Genomic DNA, 22,019 nt, shown 5'->3' with positions numbered 1-22,019 from the left:
CTCCCCCACAGACAATGCCTCCCTTTAGCACTGGGATCATGGGCCATCACCGGGCACGTCGCCGCTGACCCAGTTTCCCCCTCTTTCATCTCCATCTAAAGATGGCCAGTGCCAATGAGACTGAAGAGGCCCACGGCTCAGCACCCCATGCAGCCTCCACCTATGCCAAGCTGTTGCTTCTGGGACTCATAATCTGCGTGAGTCTGGCAGGGAACCTATCCCTCTCGCTGCTTGTGTTGAAAGAACGTGGCCTCCACAAGGCCCCCTATTACTTCCTGCTGGACTTGTGCCTGGCTGACGTGATCCGCTCAGCTGTCTGCTTCCCTTTTGTCCTTGTTTCGATCCGCCATGGCTCTGCCTGGACCTACAGTGTACTGAGTTGCAAGATTGTGGCCTTCATGGCTGTCCTTTTCTGTTTCCATGCTGCCTTTCTCCTCTTCTGCATCAGTGTCACGCGCTACATGGCTGTGGCCCACCACCGCTTCTATGCCAAACGCATGACCTTCTGGACGTGCATAGCTGTCATCTGCATGGTGTGGACTTTGTCGGTAGCCATGGCCTTCCCGCCAGTCTTTGATGTTGGGACTTACAAGTTCATCCGTGAAGAGGACCAGTGCATCTTTGAGCACCGCTACTTCAAAGCCAATGACACTCTGGGCTTCATGCTCATGCTAGCTGTTCTGATCTTTGCCACCCACGTGGTTTACATCAAGCTCCTTCTCTTTGAGTATCGCCATCGTAAGATGAAGCCTGTCCAGATGGTCCCAGCCATCAGCCAAAACTGGACGTTTCACGGGCCTGGAGCCACAGGCCAAGCTGCGGCTAACTGGATTGCTGGCTTTGGCCGTGGCCCCATGCCTCCCACCTTGTTGGGCATTCGGCAGAACGCCCACGCTGCCAACCGGCGCTTGCTGGGCATGGAAGAATTCAAGGCTGAGAAGAGGCTAGGTAGGATGTTCTACGTCATCACTTTGCTCTTCTTGGTTCTCTGGTCACCCTACATCGTGGCCTGCTACTGGAGGGTATTTGTCAAAGCCTGTAGCATCCCCCACCGCTACCTCTCCACAGCTGTTTGGATGAGCTTTGCCCAAGCGGCTGTCAACCCTATAGTTTGCTTTCTACTCAACAAAGACCTCAAGAAGGGCTTGATTGCCCACATTCCCTGCTGGAGGACAGAGCCTGAACTACCCAGAGAGCCTTACTGTGTGATGTGAGCAGTGCTGAGGGTTTGGTTGGAAGGCATCCGCCTGTGCCAAACGGAATTTGGGTTTCTTTATTCCTTTCTTCTTTCACACCACACGAGATGCCAAATGATGGGTCGTTTTTCTTCCCCTGCAACTTTGGTGATGGGTCCCCGGAGTATTTGGTGTCACAAACAGACTGATCTCTCAGTTATCCTAGGGCAAGCATTCCACCTGTTAACTGCAGTGAGATCAGAGCTGGATTCTGGTCTCACCACCCCTGGGGTAAATCTAGAGCCATATGATGACAGTAACTGGTCCCCAGTCGTATTCTAGCCAGTTCTTCAAGGAGGTGTATTTCACGGAGCTTTTTCAAAAGTAGTCTTCAAGTTCTATTAATATGCTTAATAGAACTTAATTTTCAGACACCTCAAAAGTCACAGCGCCAAAATACAAGATTTCTTAATGCCCATTTTTTCTCTTATCTGTCAATTCTAAGGTATGTGTAGTGTCACTGAAAGGAGACTGAGTCAGATATTTGGGCTTAGAAGGAGCCATTCCACTCAGTAGCCCCAGCAAGGCTGATCTGGGCGGAGATGGAAGCAGTGCTCTAGTGATAGAATCAGCTTGCTTGTATGATTAATTTTCTGATCTACTCAGTTAATCCATCATTTAAATTAATTCCACATGGCATCAACATTTAAAGGAGCAGGTACAGAGGTAGGAAAGATGGAACGTAGTGAGACGAAGAAGAAAACAGGCAGCGAACACAACTGTTCCGGGGAATGCCAAGGAGCCAGCCGTGACTTAGCTCTTTGTCAGTCAGAAGCTGTAACCAGGGAGCCTTGGAAACCCCACCTCAGTTGCTATGGCAGCAACCAATCCAGAGCCCCGTAGAGCATGTCACCCTGGAACAATGCAAGCAGGAGGATATGGGGTGGGGTGTGGGGGAGGAGAAACCCACCAAGACACCCTAATGCACTCTTTGAAGAGTGGGAAAAGACAGAGACATCAATGTGCAAAACAGGCAAGGAAGAACCTCCAAGGCTGCAGAAAAGGCAGGGTGGCTACAGGGGGATCATGAGCAATGATGTCAGCATGGCACATGCCCTGCTGACAGCAAAGCCAAAACATCATTGTTGCAAAGCTTATTCAGCTCCATAGCGCCCTCGCCCATTCTCACGCATTCAGATGGCACAGCACATTGCTCTTGATCTCGCTGTGTCACATTGCCACAAAGCCATTCACATATTTGTTGTGAAACACTTAGGAGACCAAGGATGAGAAGCGTGCCACTCCCAGAGTTGATGTCTCGTATCTGGATTTGTTTCAGTGCACTGGTCAGTGCTTGGGATCATTGCAGGGAAGTAGACAGGTTGTATAGAAAGGCTTCATATTTTTACGTCCATTTCTGCGAAGGGTAGAAAGTGCGGAGATGATGAGGAAAGATGGGTACAGTGAGAAGGAAAGAGGACTTCAGTTTGGTTTGTAGAGATTTTTTTTAATGGGAAGGGGAAATATGGGAGTCAGACATCTCTGTTCTCTTTTCATCTAAAATTATGACCGGGATCTGACAATCCAAGTAGGAATCTGGGTTCCTTCTTAGCTGTGATGCCCACCTATCCCAATGTTGCATTATCCTGCATTACAGGTGCTCTTGAAAAGTCAGTCCCAACAATCTGTAGCTACGTTGTTTGATGAGGGGAGAACGGATACAGGACCTTCCCAAAACAAGTATTTTTCATAATGAGGTATGCTTTATGAGATAGGGTGGAAGAAAGGCTTCGGGATGAAAGAGGTGGCAGGAAAAAATGAGGCCATAAAGCAGTATTGTTGGCAGTATTGTGGGAGAAAAGCAAAAGGACCTGAGGAGGAAGAGGTCAGGGGAAGAGTTGAGAGAACATAGCACAGGAATCCAAGCCTGAGGTTGCAGGGAGGACACGTGGAACAAGATGAGTGAACGGCATGGGGATTGGGACTTTCCCCGGTTTTCCCCTTCCAAAGGACCCTGATGTTGATTTCTGCCTCTGAAGAAAAGACTGTTCATCTTACCCTCCAGTCCTGCTACCACAGTATGGCCTTAATCACTGGCCAGAATTACGGCCACCCGACGGAAATCCATATTTGAACAATATGGAAGATGAACATAGATTATTTCCAGAATTGTTTTCTTCTGGATAGAGACGTTAAAGAAGTTTGGGGTTTTTTTGTTTTGTTTTTCAATGGGGGAATAAAGAAATTGCAACTTTGTTGGGAGAGGGAGGGATGGGTGTGGGAGGGGGGCACAGGACAGACAGATGGATGTGTGTCCCCTGCAATGTACGCTTCTGAACTTCCTTCAGATGGGGGCAGCTTTGGGGTGGGTGGGTGAGGGGAACTGGTCCAGGGGGTGGAAATGGAGATTTGGGGTAAGGATTCAGTTTGATCCTGCCCCGCCACCCTCTTTTTGTGTCAAAATTTGTTTCCATTCCCCACTTTTTCTGGGGATTTTCTTGTTTCCTTTTCTTGTTTTTTTATATAAATATATAAAAAAGATGGAATGAAATGCAACATTCTTGGGTGATTTCTTTTGAGTCAGAGGCAAACACTAAGATAAGCAAAGAAAACTCCTCTACTGAAGGTCAAACTAGACATGACTTGGGAAATCCGTAATCAGATTTCACAAAGTCTTTTTTTAGGCTTCAAAGCAGCATTGTAAGTGAAGATGTACTCACTCTTCTTTTACTGTTTCTGGAAGTCCTAGTAGTTTCTATCATCAGTGAAAACTCCCAGAGAAGTCAGGTACATGGTGAGCACTTTTCCTTTTTTACTTCTGTAGCTGACAGTAACATGGGGTTAAAGGACCATTTCTGTCAAGGGAATTGTCTCACTAGATATACTTAACTCTCCTTCTCTAGTGCTGTGTGTCTAATTTGGCCCTGAAAAAAATAGGGTATTTTCTCCTTTTGTTTGGACTTTGCTCTGTTTCAGTCAAAGAAATTAAAGAATCTCTGGGATAATCCTGACACTTATAATGTTTCCATTCTGCACTGCTAAGGTGATACGAAGTGCATTTTGCAAAAATTGGAAGATTTATTGTGCACTGCTTCTGAATTTGTGCAGAGTGCCTTTTTTTCCTATGGAAGCCAAAACGAACAGTGTAAGGACAGAATGCATTTATGCATAATGAAAGTGCATCTTCTTCTTAATAGTTTATTTATTTGGCAAAGTCTGAAAATTATCGTATATAAAATGGAGAAATAATGCAAACATGAAAAGCACAAGCTCTTCACTCATTTTACACATGCCTCTTCTTGGTCTGGAGGATGAAATTCTGGCCTGAATGGTAAAAATGTGGCAAGATGACAATCCTAATCTATATAAATAAAAATGTAATGTTCGTTTGTGGGATTAACATAACTCAAAAACCACTGGATGAATTGACACCAAATTTGGACACAATACACCTATCAGCCTAACGAGTAACCATCACTCATAAAAACACTGAAAAACACAGAAGAGACTTTAAAAGCCAAAAAATAAAAAAATATATACTACAACGCATGCACATAACCACATTGTTCCTCTGACATTAAGTCCAGTCATGTCTGACTTGGGGGGGGGGGGTTAGTGCTCATCTCCATTTCTAAGTCCAAGAGCCAGCATTGTCCATAGACACCTCCAAAGTCATGTGGCCAGCATGACTGCATGGAGAGCCATTACCTTCCCGCCGGAGAGATACCTATTGATCTACTCACATTTGCATGTTTTCGAATTGCTAGGTTGGGAGAAGCTGGGGCTAACAGCGAGAGCTCATGCTGCCCCCCAGATTTGAACCTGCGACCTTTCGGTTAGCAAGTTTAACAGTTCAGCAGTTTAACCTACTGCGCCACTGTGGACTTCGGCATCACCACATGTGTATTTATGCATAACTACATAAATACACATATACACAAATATATACACACACATATACACACACACAAAACACATATACACAGATTGGGCCACAGCAACGCATGGCAGGGGATGGCTACTAGGGATACTAAGAATGATAAGGCGTTTGAGAAAAAGTTCAATGAGAAGAATGCTTATCCGTGCACAAGGTGTGCATCTGTGTACAGTGTCAGGGCATTAGTATATTCATAAAATAACATTAATAATGTAGACTATTGTTAGGTGAGAAAAAGAGGAATTTCTACTAGCTTGCCCTCACCTTGCAGCAAATTTTGTCTGGATCTACACTGCCATACAATTCAGATGATCAATGCAGACAATCCACATGGTTGGCTTTGAACTGGATTATATGAATCTACACAACCATATAATCCAGTTCAAAGCAAATAATCTGGATTTTAAATGGCAGTGTATATGGGTCTTTGTTGCATTTGAGTTAAAGAGAAAACAGCCACATGTATGTGATCAATCTTCTTAAAACAAAATAATAAATACATAACAACATCACAAAAACCCCTCCATAAAAAATACAACCTAGACAGTATTTTGTAAATAAAAACAAGTATTAGTCACCTGCCAGAAGACACTTAATAGTGATTTGCTACTATTTGCTACGGATTCACGTAACCCACAACCACCATATTACCAAAAGGCTCTTTTATCTTCCTCCACTACAGAGACATTGGCCCAACCTTCCTTTCAGGTACTTCTGTAGTGTATACGCAGTATATAGGAGTGAGCACCTAAGACAGAGCTTTCTAAATGTGCCATGCTGGCGATTCACTTTTTAGACACACATCATTTTGTGAGACAGTCATTCAGTATTACGAGCAAACTGGAGATTAAAGCGACCCCTTATTAAAAGAAACAGACACATACATAAAATATAATAACAAAATGTATGGGAACACAAATATCTCATGAAAACCTTTGTGAGATGCAAACATATATTTCCAAGATTTTTGGGTGGGGGTGGAATATACTGATCGCAACCTTTGCTGCATAAAAGTGCATGCAAGTTGGTATTACTCATTTCTCCGAGGTTTCTCATTACTTTAATGCAACACACCTACACATTGCAGTCAACACAATGTGTCAAAACACACAATTTGGAAAGTTCTGGTTTAGGGGATATTGTAGGGGAGAGTAGGGAAGGCGTGTCTGAGGGAAGTAAATATGTTGGGAGGCAATAGCCTTGGGATCAGAGGTATGCAAGGAGTCCCACAAAACAGCACTACGGGCCTGGATTTGGCCATCCTGAATACCAGTTGCCTATTCATAATGTATAAAAAGTCGATGTTTCCTTAAAAAGGAATCAGAAATGAAAAGAAGCTACTCCACATTGGCCGATATTTGCCTCAGAAACTGAAGGGACATGGAGAAGAATGACATTAGGGCTGATGTTGTATGTTCATGCCAAACTCTCCTTTGCCATTGCATTCACGCAGAATTAAGCTTGTTTCTTCTGGCTCACTAGGGGCCCTTCCACACAGCCCTATATCTCAGAATATCAAGGCAAAAATCCCACAATATCGGCTTTGAACTGGGGCCCGTCCAGACAGTACCTTTACTGCGGTATCTACCGCAATAAAGGAGGGGCTGTCCAGACAATGTTCTGGACAGTCCTGATTTAATTCACTACAAACCAGGAAAACCCTGGTTTGTAGCAAATTAATTAGATAGTGGGTTTATTCAGCGTGGGTTCTGGACTGCAGAGTACTGGAGTCCAGACAGTATTCCCACAGTTTATCAGGTGAAATAAGCCCGGTAAACTGTGGGAATATCCACCCCCCTCCCTCAAATCCCCCAGATGCTATTACAGGCTTTGGCCAGCTCGCCCGGCGCGTAAAAATGATGTGCCGGGGATGGGGGGAGCTCTTCTGGCACGTCATTTCTATGAGCTGGGAAAGCTGGCCAAAGCCTGTAATGGAGGCCACATAAGTTTCCATTACTTTTCTAAGTGAGTGCTTCCGGGGGTGGGTGTGGACAGGCCCCAGGGAAAATCTACGTTTTTAAAACGTGGATTCTTCTGGAATAAAGGCCTGTCCGAATCCACCCTGGGTTATATGTTTTCACTCTCAGCTAATGTGGGATTTTCTGCCTTGAAATTCTGGGATATAGGGTTGTGTGGAAGGCCCCTTAGGCCCCTTCTATAGTGCCCTAAATCCCAGGATCTGATCACAGATTATCTGTTTATCCCAGATTATATGGCAGTGGAGACTCATATAATCAGGGGCGGCTCAACCCATTACGCAAAGTAAGCATTTGCAGTATAGTTGATTTTGCCCAGGGGCATTCTTGAGGCGCTCTTGGGGGAAAATAGGCCTTGACATATGCGAGTTGTAGTTACTGGGATGTATAGTTCACCTACAATCAAAGAGCATTCTGAACTCCACCAATGATGGAATTGAACCAAATATGGCACACAGAACTCCCACGACGAACAGAAAATATATATCAGTAATTGGTTTTCGGAGGGGGGGGGGGCAATTACTGTTTGCTTACCGTTGAAAATTACCTAGGGCCGCCTCTGCATATAATCCAGTTCAAAGCAGATCTGGGATCAGATCCTAGGATATAAGGAAAATGTAGAAGGGGCCTAAGATTTTGCCTCTATACAATTATTATGTTAAAAATATTATACATTTACTCACAGTTCTGGAAACTTTGCCAGTCATCCGGCCCTTCTCAGTTGGCATCAATCGCCTTCCATCATAGTCTCTTGTGTCCCATGTAAATGGCGTTTTCTGTTGGTGCAAAGGCCCATTTGGGAGAACTTCCTGACTGTGAGAGCCGTTCAGCAGTGGAACTCTCTGCCCCGGAGTGTGGTGGAGGCTCCTTCTTTGGAAGCTTTTAAACAGAGTCTGGATGGCCATCTGTCAGGGGTGCTTTGAATGCAATATTCCTGCTTCTTGGCAGGGGGTTGGACTGGACGGCCCATGAGGTCTCTTCCAACTCTAGGATACTATGGGAGATTCTAGAGCTCAGCTTCTTAGCGGGAACGTGTTCAACTGCCAAACTACTGTTCTCTAAGTTTTCCTTCATCCCACAACAGAAAAACTCCCCTTCTGTTCTTCTCATTCTCTTCAGCATCGTAATCCTCCCACAAATACCTCTGTCTTCTTTATGTCTTTCTTCCTTCTTCTTCCCTGCCTCTTTTTCTACCGTTATGCAAAAGTATATACAGGCAGTCCCCAAGTTACGAACAAGATAGGTTCTGTCTGTCTGTTCGTATGTTGAATATGTATGTAAGTCAGAAGACGTACATTTTTGAAATTTAACTCTGTATCTACCTATCTAAATAAAAATGTAATGCTCGTTTGTGGGATTAACAAAACTAAAAAACCACTAGGCGAATTGTTGCCAAATTTGGCCACAAGACACCTACTAACCCAAGGAGTGACCATCACTCAAAAAATTGATTTTGTCATTTGAGAGTTGTAGTTGCTGGGATTTATAGTTAACCTACAATCAAAGAGCATTATGAACTCCATCAATGATGGAATTGAACCCAACTTGGCACACAGGACTCCCATGACCAACAGTAAACAATAGAAGGGTTTGGTGGGCATTGACCTTGAGTTTGGGAGTTGTAGTTCACCTACATCCAGAGAGCACTGTGGACTCAAACAATGATGGATCTGGATCAAACTTGACACAAACATTCCATATGCCCAAATATGGACATATATGAAGTTTGGGGGAAATAGACCTTGACATTTGGGAGTTGTAGTTACTGGGATTTATAGTTCACCTACAATCAAAGAGCATTCTGAACTCCACCGATGGAATTGAACCAAACATGGCATACAGGACTTCCATGACCAACAGAACACACTAGAAGGGTTTGGTGGGCATTGACCGTGAGTTTGGGAGTTGTAGTTCACCTACATCCAGAGAGCACTGTGGACTCAAACAATGATGGATCTGGACCAAACTTGACACAACCATTCCATATGCCCAAATATGGACACATATGGAGTTTGGGGGAAATAGACCTTGACATTTGGGAGTTGTAGTTACTGGGATTTATAGTTCACCTACAATCAAAGAACAAGCTGAACCCCAACAACGACAGAATTGGGCCAAACTTCCCATGACCAACAGAAAATACTGTGTTTTCTGGTGGTCTTTAGCAACCCTTTTGACATTCCCTCGCAACCAGTAGGGGTCCCGACCACCAGGTTGAGAAATGCTACCTCAAGGCCATCCACTCCAACTCCCTTCACCAGGGCAAACAAAACATAATCAAAGTCCTCCTGACAAAGAGCCATCCAGCCATAGATATAGATAGATAGATAGATAGATAGATAGATAGATAGATAGAATTCACCACACCACACACACACACATGTATATGACAGATATAGTATCACAGATTTGAAAGGGACCCCTAAAGAAGGACAATTATATGTTGCATGTTGCAGAGAAGGCAAACCAAACAATCTCCACATCAACACTGACAAAGAAACAACAAGAAATACTGTTTACCCACAAGCGCAAAGTAATTATATATATTAGAAACCAACACTTTCTCGTTACTTTATTTTCCAGATCAACAGACTGGGCCACAGCAATGCGTGGCAGGGGACGGCTAGTAAATAAATAAGCTTTGAATAGCAACGGGAAGGATGAACATCCCTGCGGTGTTCGTTTTGCTGCCTGTGCCCCTGTTCAGAAGATTTCACCTCACTTTCTGTCCCTGTGAGAATTCGATTTTGAAGAATGTGGCTTGTTGTGGAAACAAGGATTGGGGATAAAGCTTCAGTGGAGACATCTTTTTCCCAGGATAACTCTTCCAGGTGTGAATTTCCCTTCTGAGGGGCAGATTTTTCTCACTTCCTGTTGTCTCACCCCGGCTTTTAACTCAGGGACTGCCTGTGTGTGTATATGTGTGTGTGTGTGTGTGTGTTTTCTTCTGCCTCAGCAAGGAAATGTCGGGAAGTGCTCCCTCTCCCCAAGTTTTACTTCACAAATGCTGAGAAACAAATTTTCCCGCCTAAAATCCTCCTGTTGGGAGCAGTCTCCCAAGCAGCAACTACACAGCTTCTACATATGGCTCTGCTATTGTGATAACTAAGCAACACCATCCACTGATTGTACAAATTGCTCCTCTCACCTCGGCACTGATGTGATAGGTAGGAAAGGGGGGGACCTTCCCCCACCCAAAAAAAGTATTGAGATCTAGAACTTTCCAAGCACAAATTCATTTGTGTGAGGGCTCAGAGGGCCACTCAAAGAACCATTTACATGTTAGAGAAACCCGTTCTTTTGTTATTGTTGTTCATTCGTTCAGTCGTTTCCAACTCTTTGTGACCTCATGGACCAGCCCACGCTAGAGCTCCCTGTCGGCCGTCACCGCCCCCAGCTCCTTCAAGGTCAATCCAGTCACTTCAAGGATACCATCCATCCATCTTGCCCTTGGGTGGCCCGTCTTCCCTTTTCCTTCCACTTTCCCCAGCATAATTGTCTTCTCCAAGCTTTCCTTTCTTCTCATTATGTGGCCAAAGTACTTCAACTTTGTCTCTAGTATCCTTCCCTCCAGTGAGCAGGCGGGCTTTATTTCCTGGAGGATGGACTGGTTGGATCTTCTCGCGGTCCAAGGCACTCTCAGAACTTTCCTCCAGCACCACAGTCCAAAAGCATCTATCTTCCTTCGCTCAGCCTTCCCTATGATCCAGCTCTCACATCCGTAGGTGACTATGGGGAATGCCATTGCTTTAACTATGCGGATCTTCTTTGCCAGTGTGATGCCTCTACTCTTATTTTATTTATTTACAGCTTTTATATTCCACCCTTCTCACCCCGCAGGGGACTCAGGGCGGATTACAGTGTACATATATATGGCAAACATTCAATGCCAATTTTGACATACAACATATACAGACATACACAGAGGCTATTTAACTTTTTCTGGCCGCCAGGGGAGCCGTCGCTTTCATCGTCCATCTGCGACACTGGATGAAGTATTTCTGCATTCCCCGCATGCTTTTTGCTGGAGTGCTTACTGGAGTCTTTTTTATGGCCTCATAAATTAGTTAATTTAGCCTCCCCACAGTTTAAGGGGGTACCTAATTTTCCTACTTGACAGATGCAACTGTCTTTCAGTTGCAAAGGTCGACAACAGGCTACACAATTGGTTGGAAATCCACTCCAACCCGGGCTGGCTTCGAACTCATGACCTTTTGGTCAGAGTGATCTTAATGCAGTTGACACTCAGCCTGCTGCGCCACAATCCCTATCTTCACTATTTTATCGAGGTTGGTCATTGCTCTCCTCCCAAGAAGTAAACGTCTCCTGGCTGTAGTCTGCGTCTGCAGTAATCTCTGCACCTAGAAATACAAAGTCTTTCACTGCCTCCACATTTTCTCCCTCTATTTCCCAGTTGCCAATCATTCTTGTTGCCATAATCTTGGTTTTTCTATGTTTAGCTGCAACCCAGCTTATTTGCTTTCTTCCTTCACCATGATTAGAAGGCTCCTCAGCTCCTCCTCGCTTTCGGTCATCAAAGTGGTGTCATCTGCATATCTAAGGTTGTTAATGTTTCTTCCAGCGATTTTTACCCCAGCCTTCCATTTGTCAAGCCCCACAGATTGCATGATGTGTTCTGCATACAAGTTGAATAGGTTGGGTGAGAGGATACAACCCTGCCGTATGCCTTTCCCAATCTTGAACCAGTATGTTGTTCCGTGGTCAGTTCTTACTGTTGCTACTTGGTCCTTGTACAGATTCCTCAGGAGAGAGACAAGGTGATTTGGTATGCCCATCCCACCAAGAACTTGCCACAATTTATTATGATCCACACAGTCAAAGGCTTTAGAATAGTCAATAAAACAGAAATAGATGTTCTTACTGTCACCCAGGTATGTAGCTGGGGGGGGAGGGGGGGCTTGAGGGTCTTCAGCCTCCCCCCTCCCAATTTCTCATGGTGGTCCGCGAGAAGGCCTTACTGGTGCATTATTTAAACTGCTATGTTTATTCATATTATGATCTGATCACTATACTCTATATCCCATAAGCATGGGGGTATTGGGGTAACAATACAAAAGGTTTGCTAGGGTAGACCCTCCTTCACTCAGACTCAGCCACCCCACCCCCCACCCCCCGAATCAAACTCAGCTCCTCCCGAATCAAAATACTGGCTACGGGCCTGCTGTCACCATATTGTAGAGGTGATCAATATAGTATGGTATAGCACTCACTGTGTTGAACGAGAGACTCAATCACAACACACAATTGCAGTGCTGTGATTCTGCTTTAATCGCCATGGCAACATCCTAGAGAATCCTGGAATCCGCAGCTTTAAGAAATAGTATTTAGGATTTTCGACCAGAGAGATTCCTAAAACCACAGAACCATCCCAGAGGATGCTATCACAGCAGTCGAAGTTTAATTGTAGTGCTTTAACTACTGGTATGGGGTGCAAAGGGCCCAAGGTGTGCATCTACATTGCAAAATTAATGCAGTCTGGCACCACTTTAACTGCCATGGCTCAATGCTATGGAATTATGGGAGTAGTAGTTTTCCAAGGTCTTTATCCTTATCTGTCAAAGAGTGCCTCTCCAAACTCTAATTCCCAGAATTCCACAATATTGAGTCATGACAGTTAAAATGGCATCAAACTGCATTAATTCTACAATGAAGATGCACCTTAGGACTGGAAAGAACAAAATTCAGTCCTCCGCTCAGCTATGACAGACTTGCTACTGCTAAGTGATTTCAGCTCCACAAGATCTGTAGGTTTGAGACCTGGCATGTCAAACTCTCAAAGGATCGAAAGAGACATAGATGGGATAAAGGCAACGATCAGAGGCTTTTATTCTCCTTTTGTCAGCAGAGTCTGCATTCCAAAGACTGACATAAGCGCAAGTGTGAACACATAGATTTATTTATAGCACTTTGACATCTATTCTAAATAAAAAGTCATTGTTGTGCTGGCTGTTGATTGGTCAGAGTCAGTGCCATGGAGGATCCACTCCCTGATAGGTCCAGAAGAGTTGTCCATCGTTCTGCTGATTGGCTCCAATCATGGTAGGAAATTTAATAAACTATCATTAGTTGAATTTGAAGTCTACTTCTTGGTTCATCCAGGGAAGGGGTGAAGGAGGAATGTGGCTGTCTTGGGAGTAATGGGATTTGATGGCCCTGTTCCTGGCGGGCTGGAACAGGACAATGGGTTTTGACTTATTACGTAATGAGTGAAGAGGGTGTTGGCACACTTTGAATGGGATTCCTGGGGGGGGGGGGGGGGGGGTCTGATCTGGCAACTGGGATGAGGAAATGTTCCCAGGAGAACATTAAGATAAAATCTGGAAAGAATCCTGTGGCTCTTTCCAAACCCATTATGTGTCTCTCAAGACGTTGTGAAAGGATAAAGTATAATCCTACACTGGGTGCCCTGAGATGTAGGGTGCATATGTAGAGCTTGTGCAGCCTTTGGTGAATTCACCGAGGAGTCGCTTGAAGCTGGCAATTTGAGGTTCAATTTGGGAATTTCTGGTGTTTCAGTAACACTACCCATTTTCAGCTTTACCTATCTCACATAGACTGAATCTACACGACGGATTCTATATCTGCTTTGAACTGGGTTATCTGAGTCCAAACTGCCATATATTCCAGTTCAAAGGAGAAAATATGGGATTTTATTTAGCTATGTGGTAGGGGCCTTGGGGCCTTCGGGGCCTTCCGGACAGGCCTCATATCCCAGGAACTGATCCCAGGTTTTCTGTTTTTGTTGTTGTTGTTCATTCATTTCCGATGCTTCCTGTCTTCATGGACCAGTCCACGCCAGAGCTCCCTGTCGGTCGTCACCATCCTCAGCTCCTTCAAGGTCAATCCAGTCACTTCAAGGATGCCATCCATCCATCTTGCCCTTGGTCGGCCCCTCTTCCTTTTTCCTTCCATTTTCCCCAGTATGATTGTCTTCTCTAAACTTTCCTTTCTTCTCATGATGTGGCCAAAGTACTTCATCTTGGCCTCTACTATTCTTCCCTCCAATGAGCAGTCAGGCTTTATTTCTTCAAATATGGACTAGTTGGATCTTCTCACAGTCCAAGGCACGCTCAGGACTTTCCTCCAGCACCACAGTTCAAGAGCATCTATCTTCCTTCGCTCAGCTTTCCCTATGGTCCACCTCTCACATCCGTAGGTTACTATGGAGAATACCATTGTTTTGACTATGCGGATCTTTGTTGCCAGTGTGATGTCTCTACTCTTCACTATTTTATCAAGATTTGTCATTGCTCTGTTTTCTGTTTATCCCAGATTATTTGGCAGTGGGACTCATATAATCCAGTTTTATGCAGAAAAACTGGGATCAGATCCAAGGCCTGTCTGGAAGGGTCCCTAGTCATCAGGCTGAAGCAGTCTTGGCGAACAAGAGTCTTGTTTTTTTTATGGTACAGAATGCCAGTGAAACATTTACCAGTCTTTCAGGGTACTCTGAAAAGTAATCCAGGAAAGAACTATTTGCATTTGCCTTTAGCCATTGCAAAGAGTTTGTTATTGGCAGCACAATACTGAGAGGGCAAAATTACCCAGATCTGTTTCCAATCTGCCAGACACTTGATGATCTCTCTAGTATCCAAGTCCCAAAATAGTTACTAAAGAAAGGAAATCTGTTTTGGTGAGTTTATTGATCAGATAAATGCACACTGAGTGTTTACACACAAAAGAAGCGCCATGCCTGCTCCTCAGTTCAGCTTCTATATAAATCTTAACTTTTGTTTACCAATAAACGTTTACCTTTCTGTGAGCATGCGCCATCTTTTATTACTGGAGCATGCATATTGAAACCCCTTATGTCAGTGCTAACTCATTGGCCTCCTTGTTTATTCCCACCACCTATGTGAAGATATATGGCATTGCTGTCAAGCAGTTTTAGTCCCTACTACATCACCCTGTGCTTAAGCAAAACAATTTTTAAGCCTGTTCCTTTGAAGTTCCATGGCGGGTCAAGCTGCCCCTTCTTGAAGGCTGTTAGAACTAAAACTAACTTTTGAGGCTCAGAGCCATGATCAATATCAATCTGCATTATTCTTAAGCTATTAGGCAATTATCAATACGCAGTGTTGCTGCAAATCAAAGTAGTGATTAATACACATTATGCAATTATTGTTAAATGTACTTCTTAAGAAGTTATCTATTCTGTCGCGCGCTGGGGCTGTAAAGAATTTCCTTTAGAACAGGATGTGCAACCTTTGCCCAGCGGGAAGCCAGGGGGCCTAAAGAGAAGTTCTCAGAGGGGTTTTTTTTTTACCACAAATAGTCTTTAGATGGCTTGTGAAGTACAACAAAGTATTTTATTAATGAACAATCAAACAGAAACTTCTCTTGTCTTCAGTAAAGTTAAGCAAATGATTCCAAGCTTTTAGGCAACTGGTGAATTCCTAAACTTGCCCACGAAGGACAGGCAACTGTCTTCAATAACTTCTTCTTTAAAGGAAAATCCCCTTTTTAACTTCTCCCAGCCTGACTGTAATCTAACCCTTACTGATGTGGGCTCCGCTACCGGGTCAAACTGCTTCTCGAACGTCGAGTGGACCTACCAGTAAAGGCTTAGGTGTTCTCCAGCTGGAGTTCTTTGGTCTTTAGGGCTGTTTTTCTGGAAATTCTTAAAGGTTGAAGCTTTTGTACAGGGGAAGCTTACACACGTCCTATACATTAGGTTTCCTTGCTGAGACTAACTAAAAAATGCCCCAATTGCCCTGAGCAAGGGGCGGGACCAAACTTAACGATGATGGACAGGTGACTTGCCCTATGACAGCAATCAAAAGAAGCCACCTATCTGCAGAGTCCCTGAAACCCAGGACTGCAACCAAACATTTAATACAAAGCAAATAAATTTGGAGCTCCTGGTACAGCTGTATCAGAACATTATCATTAGCAAATATCACAGGAGTTATTACTAGCAAATATTGCTAAGCAAATATCAGATTTCAATTATTCCAACCTATGTCTCTTCAAGGGCTCCTCATTCTTGCCGTACACAGCAATAAACATGTTTAGGGAGCAGTCTCAAAGGAAAAGTCATACTTTTCATACCCCATCCTATGAAAATTATCTTCTTTTACTGTTCCTCAACTATTTCCTTTTCTATCCTGTCCAAAGAATGTGATGCTGATGCACAAACAATGGCGTTTAGATTAACTTCCCAAAGTTGGCATATGTCAATCCCCAATTTAGAAACTAAAGGAACTACAAAATACAGGTGTATACACTTTCAAATTGTTCTGCCAACTGCAGTCTTACCCTACACATGGCCTCTAGAAAGCCTTGAAAAGTCCTCATTTGGTTGCTGCAGATGGTTTTTTTCTTCCCCAGTGGTGCTGCTATGGTGATTAATCTGATTTAATTAGCACAGGAAGACCCAACAATAGTTTTGAGCATCTCAAGGGGACCCAGGATTAAAGAGATATGAGATAGTTCCAAACTTTTTACATCTTCCAAGACCTTCTCAAGAATTTGGAAGAAAAAGAAATGGCAATTTGAAATAAATTCAAATTGTTTTTGGACAGTGCAGAATATCAGTGAAACATTTACCGGTCTTTCGGAGTACTCTCTAGGAATGTATTTGATAGTGGCAGATTTGGGGTGGTTCTTATAACAAAAAGAAAATTCAGATTTTCTGCTTCATGAAGCTAAATATTTTGTACCGTGTTGACAGTAAATGCAGCAAGATTACGAGCATTATCCTCCATCTTTTCTGCTTGAAATATAGCAAGAGAAACCATTGCATTAAATGGAATATAAATTAGGATTATCTCTCTATAAATCTTGTATTAAATTACAATTAAATTGTAACCTGTCACTGAACTAGAAAGTTACAACTGCTTTGGAGAGAAAGAAAATTACATAAGCCTGTGCCCATAGCATCAACAATGTGTTGTTGTAGGTTTTTTCGGACTATATGGCCATGTTCTAGAGGCATTATTTCCTGACATTTCGCCTGCATCTATGGCAAGTATCCTCAGAGGTTGTGAGGTCTCTGAGGACGCCTGCCATAGATGCAGGCGAAACATCAGGAGAGAATGCCTCTAGAACATGGCCATATAGCCCGAAAAAACCTACAACAACCCAGTGATTCCAGCCATGAAAGCCTTCAACAATACATCAACAATGTATTAATAATAATAATAATCATCATCATCATCTTTATTTATACCCCGCTCCATCTCCCCCAGGGGGACTCGATGTGGCTTACATGAGGCCAAGCCCATCAGTGCAGTACATACATTGTAATACAAAAACATAACAATACCAAAACATAAATATCTCAAATGCAAAGAAATATAATAAACGACACAGACAATATAAAACATGCCTTTAAAAACAGAGAATTTCACTGGGCAAGGCCACATTCAAGGCTAAAAAATTTTAAAAACTGGGAGATAGGACAATATAAATCATCAGGATGAGGATCCGAGAATGAGGGAGGATTCAATTGCATAAACTATAAATAAAGTGCTTCTAAGGACTTTTTCTTTCAACTCTACAATTTCTATACCAGTTTTCAATTGTTCTTGCATCTTTCTATTGCTAATGTATTGGACTGAACAAATTTATGATACTCTAAAAAAATTTAAAGTAAGTAAGTAAAATTTAAAGATTTCTTTATCACATCGGGAAAGAAGTTAGGTTAAACCAATACAGGCAGTCCATAAGATATGAACAAGGTAAGTTATGTAGGTTTGTTCTTAAGTTGAATTTGTTTGTAAGTTGGAACAGGAACATGTTTTAAGTGTAACTCCAGCCAAATATATACACACAAATATAAGCTTTGGATAGCATAGGGAAGGGTTAACACTCCTGTAAGATTTGTTTTGCTGTCTGTGCCCCTGTTCAAATTTCACCTCACTTTCTGTCCCTGTAATAATTGGATTTTGAAAAAAATTGGCTTGTCGCGGAAACAAAGATTGGTGAGAAAGCTTCAGTGGAGACCCCTTCTTCCCATGGTCACTCTTTTAGGAGTGAATTTCCCTTCATAGGAGCAGATTATTCTCACTTCCTGTTGTCTCACCCCCATTCTTAACTATGAGTCGTTTGTAAGTCAGATGTTTGTAGCTCGTATTTGGTTGGCTGTGTTATTAAAAACTGGGATTCCAAAATCCACAACCTGGAGGGGTCTGATCAGATGGCCATGGAGGGTCCTGACAGCCGATGAGCTTTGCCCCATATACACATTTGCACAAACACTCAGAGGGGGACACAGGATTAATCTCATTACTCCTCTGGGTGGTTGACACAATCACCCAATGACCATTCTTCCCAACCAGTACTGAACCCTTCCATCCAACAATGAATTAATCCCTGGCCAATCCCAAAGGTCACTGAGCTACTGTGAATGGTGTGATCCACCAGATGCTAACTACCACTTACCGTATATACTCGAGTATAAGCTGACCCGAATATAAGCCAAGGCACCTGATTTTATCACAAAAAACTGGGAAAACTTATTGACTTGAATATAAGCCGAGGATGGGAAATGCAGCAGCTATGGGTCAGTTTCTTTTTTTTATATATATAATATAATTTTTTTATTAACCACAAAAGAAATGCTATATACATAAGAAGAGGTGGAACAATATAGTGAAAGAAAAGTAGGAAATAAAGATGTATGAGTCTTAACACAAACTACTTCATTCTTTTCTTTAAGCCAGATTCTCTACAGCGATTCAACTTGTTCTCCTCTTTTTTTTCTAAACACCTAATAATTTTATTACATTTATATTCCCTTCATTACAAAAACAATCTCTATAATTCACACAATTACTTTTTTTCCCCTTTCCCCAGTTGTGCTACCCCTTGTGCTCCCCATCTCCGGAGTTCTTCTTTTCTTTATACTCCCACCAGAACCTCATTTCTTCTGGTGGGGGTTGGTTCCCGTCTTCTTTCCTTAATGTTTCCTCAATAAATATTTTCCATATATTTTCAAAATCATTATCCTTCCTTAGGCCTTTTTTAACCTTTAAATTGCATGTTAATTTGTCATTTATTGCTAATTTCCAAATTTCCTTGTACCATTCTTCTATCTTAATTTCCACCTCTCCTTTCCAATATTTTGCTATTAGTAGTCTTGCAGCCGTTAACAACATTGTTATAAAATTATTTTCATTTTCCTTCCATTCATCTGTATTGTAAATAGATAACAGTATAGTCGCTGGATTTCTATTAATTTTTTTCTTCATAATACTTTCAATTTCTACTATAACTTTTCCCCAGAAACTCTGTACATATTTGCATTGCCACCACATGTGGATATACGTACCCCTTTCTTGGCAACCCCTCCAACATTTTTCTGAACAACTCTTATCCATATTATGTACCTTTGTTGGGGTCAGGTACCACTTCCATACCATCTTATAGTAGTTTTCTTTTATCCTAATTGATAAATTCTTGAGGTGTCTTGCTCTCCATAATTTTTCCCAATTTCTTTCTCCTATTTTTATTCCCAGAATATGGGTCAGTTTCAAAATAAAAATAGATACCAATAAAATTACATTAATTGAGGCATCAGTAGGTTGACTGTTTATTAATATTTACATAAAACTGTAAGATAAGACTTTCCAACTCTGACTAAACCATTATTCTAACCTTCTTCAATGTACATGTGTTTACATATCCTTCCAATAATAACAGAATATAATAATAAATGTAATAATAATAATAATAATAATAATAATAAACCTTTATTTGTACCCCGCTACCATCTCCCGAAGGACTCGGTGCAGCTTACAAGAGGCCGAGCCCAAATACATCAGTAAAACAACAACAACAACAACAACACAACAATAAATGAACTCATAAACAAGCAGTAAACATCAACAATAACACCACAACGCATTAAAATAACCTATGGCAGGGCCAAGTGTAATAATTAAAATTGTTAAAATGCTGGGCATGACCAGGTGAAATAGGATAGGTATTTTGAAGATAATAATAATAAAAATATAGCTAACCTATAAATGTAATAATAGTAATAATAATAATAATAATAATAATAATAATAATAGAGTAAAATAATAAATAACCTTTACTCGAGTACAAGCCGAGGGGAGCTTTTTCAGCCTTAAAAAAGAGCTGAAAAACTAGGCTTATACTCGAGTATATACAGTATTTATGTTCATATTCTTCTATCCCGCCCTTTTCCCCACAAAAGGGACACTTCCTTCGCTGTGTTCAAATTGAGGACCTTTTCACACAGCCATATATAACCCAGATTATCAAGGCAGAAAATCCACAATATCTGCTTTGAACTGGGTTATCTGAGTCCACACTGCCATATAACCCAGTTCAAAGCAGATAATAATGGATTTTATGCTGTGCGGAAAGGGCCAGAAATGCCTTAGATGGGAAACCCTGATGCTCGGAGTGTGGTTTTGAAGCATCAGGTGTAGACAGCTGAAGAAGGGTAGAATATATTAGCCAATGGTAGCAGACACTGACTGATGGGTAAAGAAGACAGCACTTGGAGTTGAAAACTGGGGCCCGAGGTTGGCAGAACAAGCAGCAAAAATAGTCACGCCATGAAGAAATTAGGTATGTGTTATATGAGGCTTTTATGTCTTTATCAGAGGCAACTATGGCAGTACTTTTAAAGCCTAAATACCCTAAAGACATCAATCCCATCAGTTTTTGGTAGCCAAGCAGGGTCAGTTTTGGCCGCCTATTCTGGAATGTGTCAAGAGGAGAGCAACTACACCTGGAATATTGTGTCCAATTCTGGGCACCACAATTGAAGAGAGATATTGACAAGCTGGAATGTGTCCAGAGGAGGGCGACTAAAATGATCAAGGGTCTGGAGAACAAGCCCCATGAGGAGCGGCTTAAAGAGCTGGGCATGTTTAGCCTGAAGAAAAGAAGGCTGAAAGGAGACATGATAGTCATGTATAAATACGTGAGAGGAAGTCATAGGGAGGAGGGAGCAAGCTTGTTTTCTGCTGCCCCGGAGACTAGGACGTGGAGCAATGGCTTCAAAGTACAAGAAAGGAGATTCCATCTGAAAATTAGGAAGAACTTCCTGACTGTGAGAGCCATTCAGCAGTGGAACTCTCTGCCCCAGAGTATGGTGGAGGCTCCTTTTTTGGAAGCTTTAAAACAGAGGCTGGATGGCCATCTGTCGGGGGTGCTTTGAATGCAATTTTCCTGCTTCTTGGCAGGGGGTTGGACTGGATGGCCCATGAAGTCTCTTCCAACTCTATTAAGAGACCTCTTCCAACTCTTTTCCAATGGGGCTGGTGGGGACGAGGAGCAGAGCCTTCTCGGCTGTGGCCCGCTACCTATGGAACACACTCCCAAAGGAGGTAAGATCTGTTCCCTTGCTCCTGACCTTTAGAAAAAAAATAAAATCGTGGTTCTGGGACCAGGCCTTTGGACAATAGATGTATGCAGTTTTTAGTGGGACAAGGACTGGAACGGCGATTCAACTGATGAGATTGTTTTATGGTTTTAATAACTGTTTTGATATTTGGTGATGTACTGTTTTTAATATGATTTATGTTTAAAGTGTGGTTTTACTATTGTAGTTGCAAGGCATTGATTTTTTGCCATTATCTTATGTGTAAACCGCTTTGAGTCGCCCTAGGGGTGAGAAAAGCGGTATATAAATACTGAAAATAAATAAATAAATAAATAATATTAATAATGATGATTCTATGGAGGGCAAATCAACAAGCAATACCAGGTGCTGTAGGATATATTTCAGAGAAAGGAACTGGATAAAATCACATCTGCCTATGGGCTCGTCCACACAGCAATTTTTATTTGTCGTGTCAGAGTGACCAGTCCATTATATTACATTTCTAACAAAACAAAGCAAACAAACAGACAAATACAAAACTTGTGAGTTTGGTAGTTGGTTAAATGTCCTTTGACCAGTATCTGGCCACTTGGAGTGCTTCCAGT

General features: G+C 42.4%; 1 protein-coding gene across 3 annotated transcripts in view; it reads left to right on the top strand.

Annotated features, from left to right (window-relative positions):
- GPR173 (G protein-coupled receptor 173) overlaps positions 1–3,218 on the top strand; it is a 42,641-nt gene extending 39,423 nt beyond the window's left edge. For all 3 annotated transcript variants that reach the window (XM_060763227.2, XM_060763228.2, XM_060763229.2), the window contains exon 2: positions 12–3,218. In XM_060763227.2, the coding sequence (XP_060619210.1) occupies positions 102–1,214 (1,113 nt within the window). In that variant the 5' untranslated portion in view covers positions 12–101 and the 3' untranslated portion in view covers positions 1,215–3,218. The remainder of the gene's footprint in view (positions 1–11) is intronic.
- Positions 3,219–22,019: the final 18,801 nt, after the last annotated feature.

This window comes from Anolis sagrei, chromosome 2 (genome assembly GCF_037176765.1).
Source record: "Anolis sagrei isolate rAnoSag1 chromosome 2, rAnoSag1.mat, whole genome shotgun sequence".
Classification (NCBI taxonomy): Eukaryota; Metazoa; Chordata; class Lepidosauria; order Squamata; family Dactyloidae; genus Anolis; species Anolis sagrei.
Note: the sequence above shows the minus strand (reverse complement) of the source record. Positions and strands in the feature narration are given on the sequence as shown.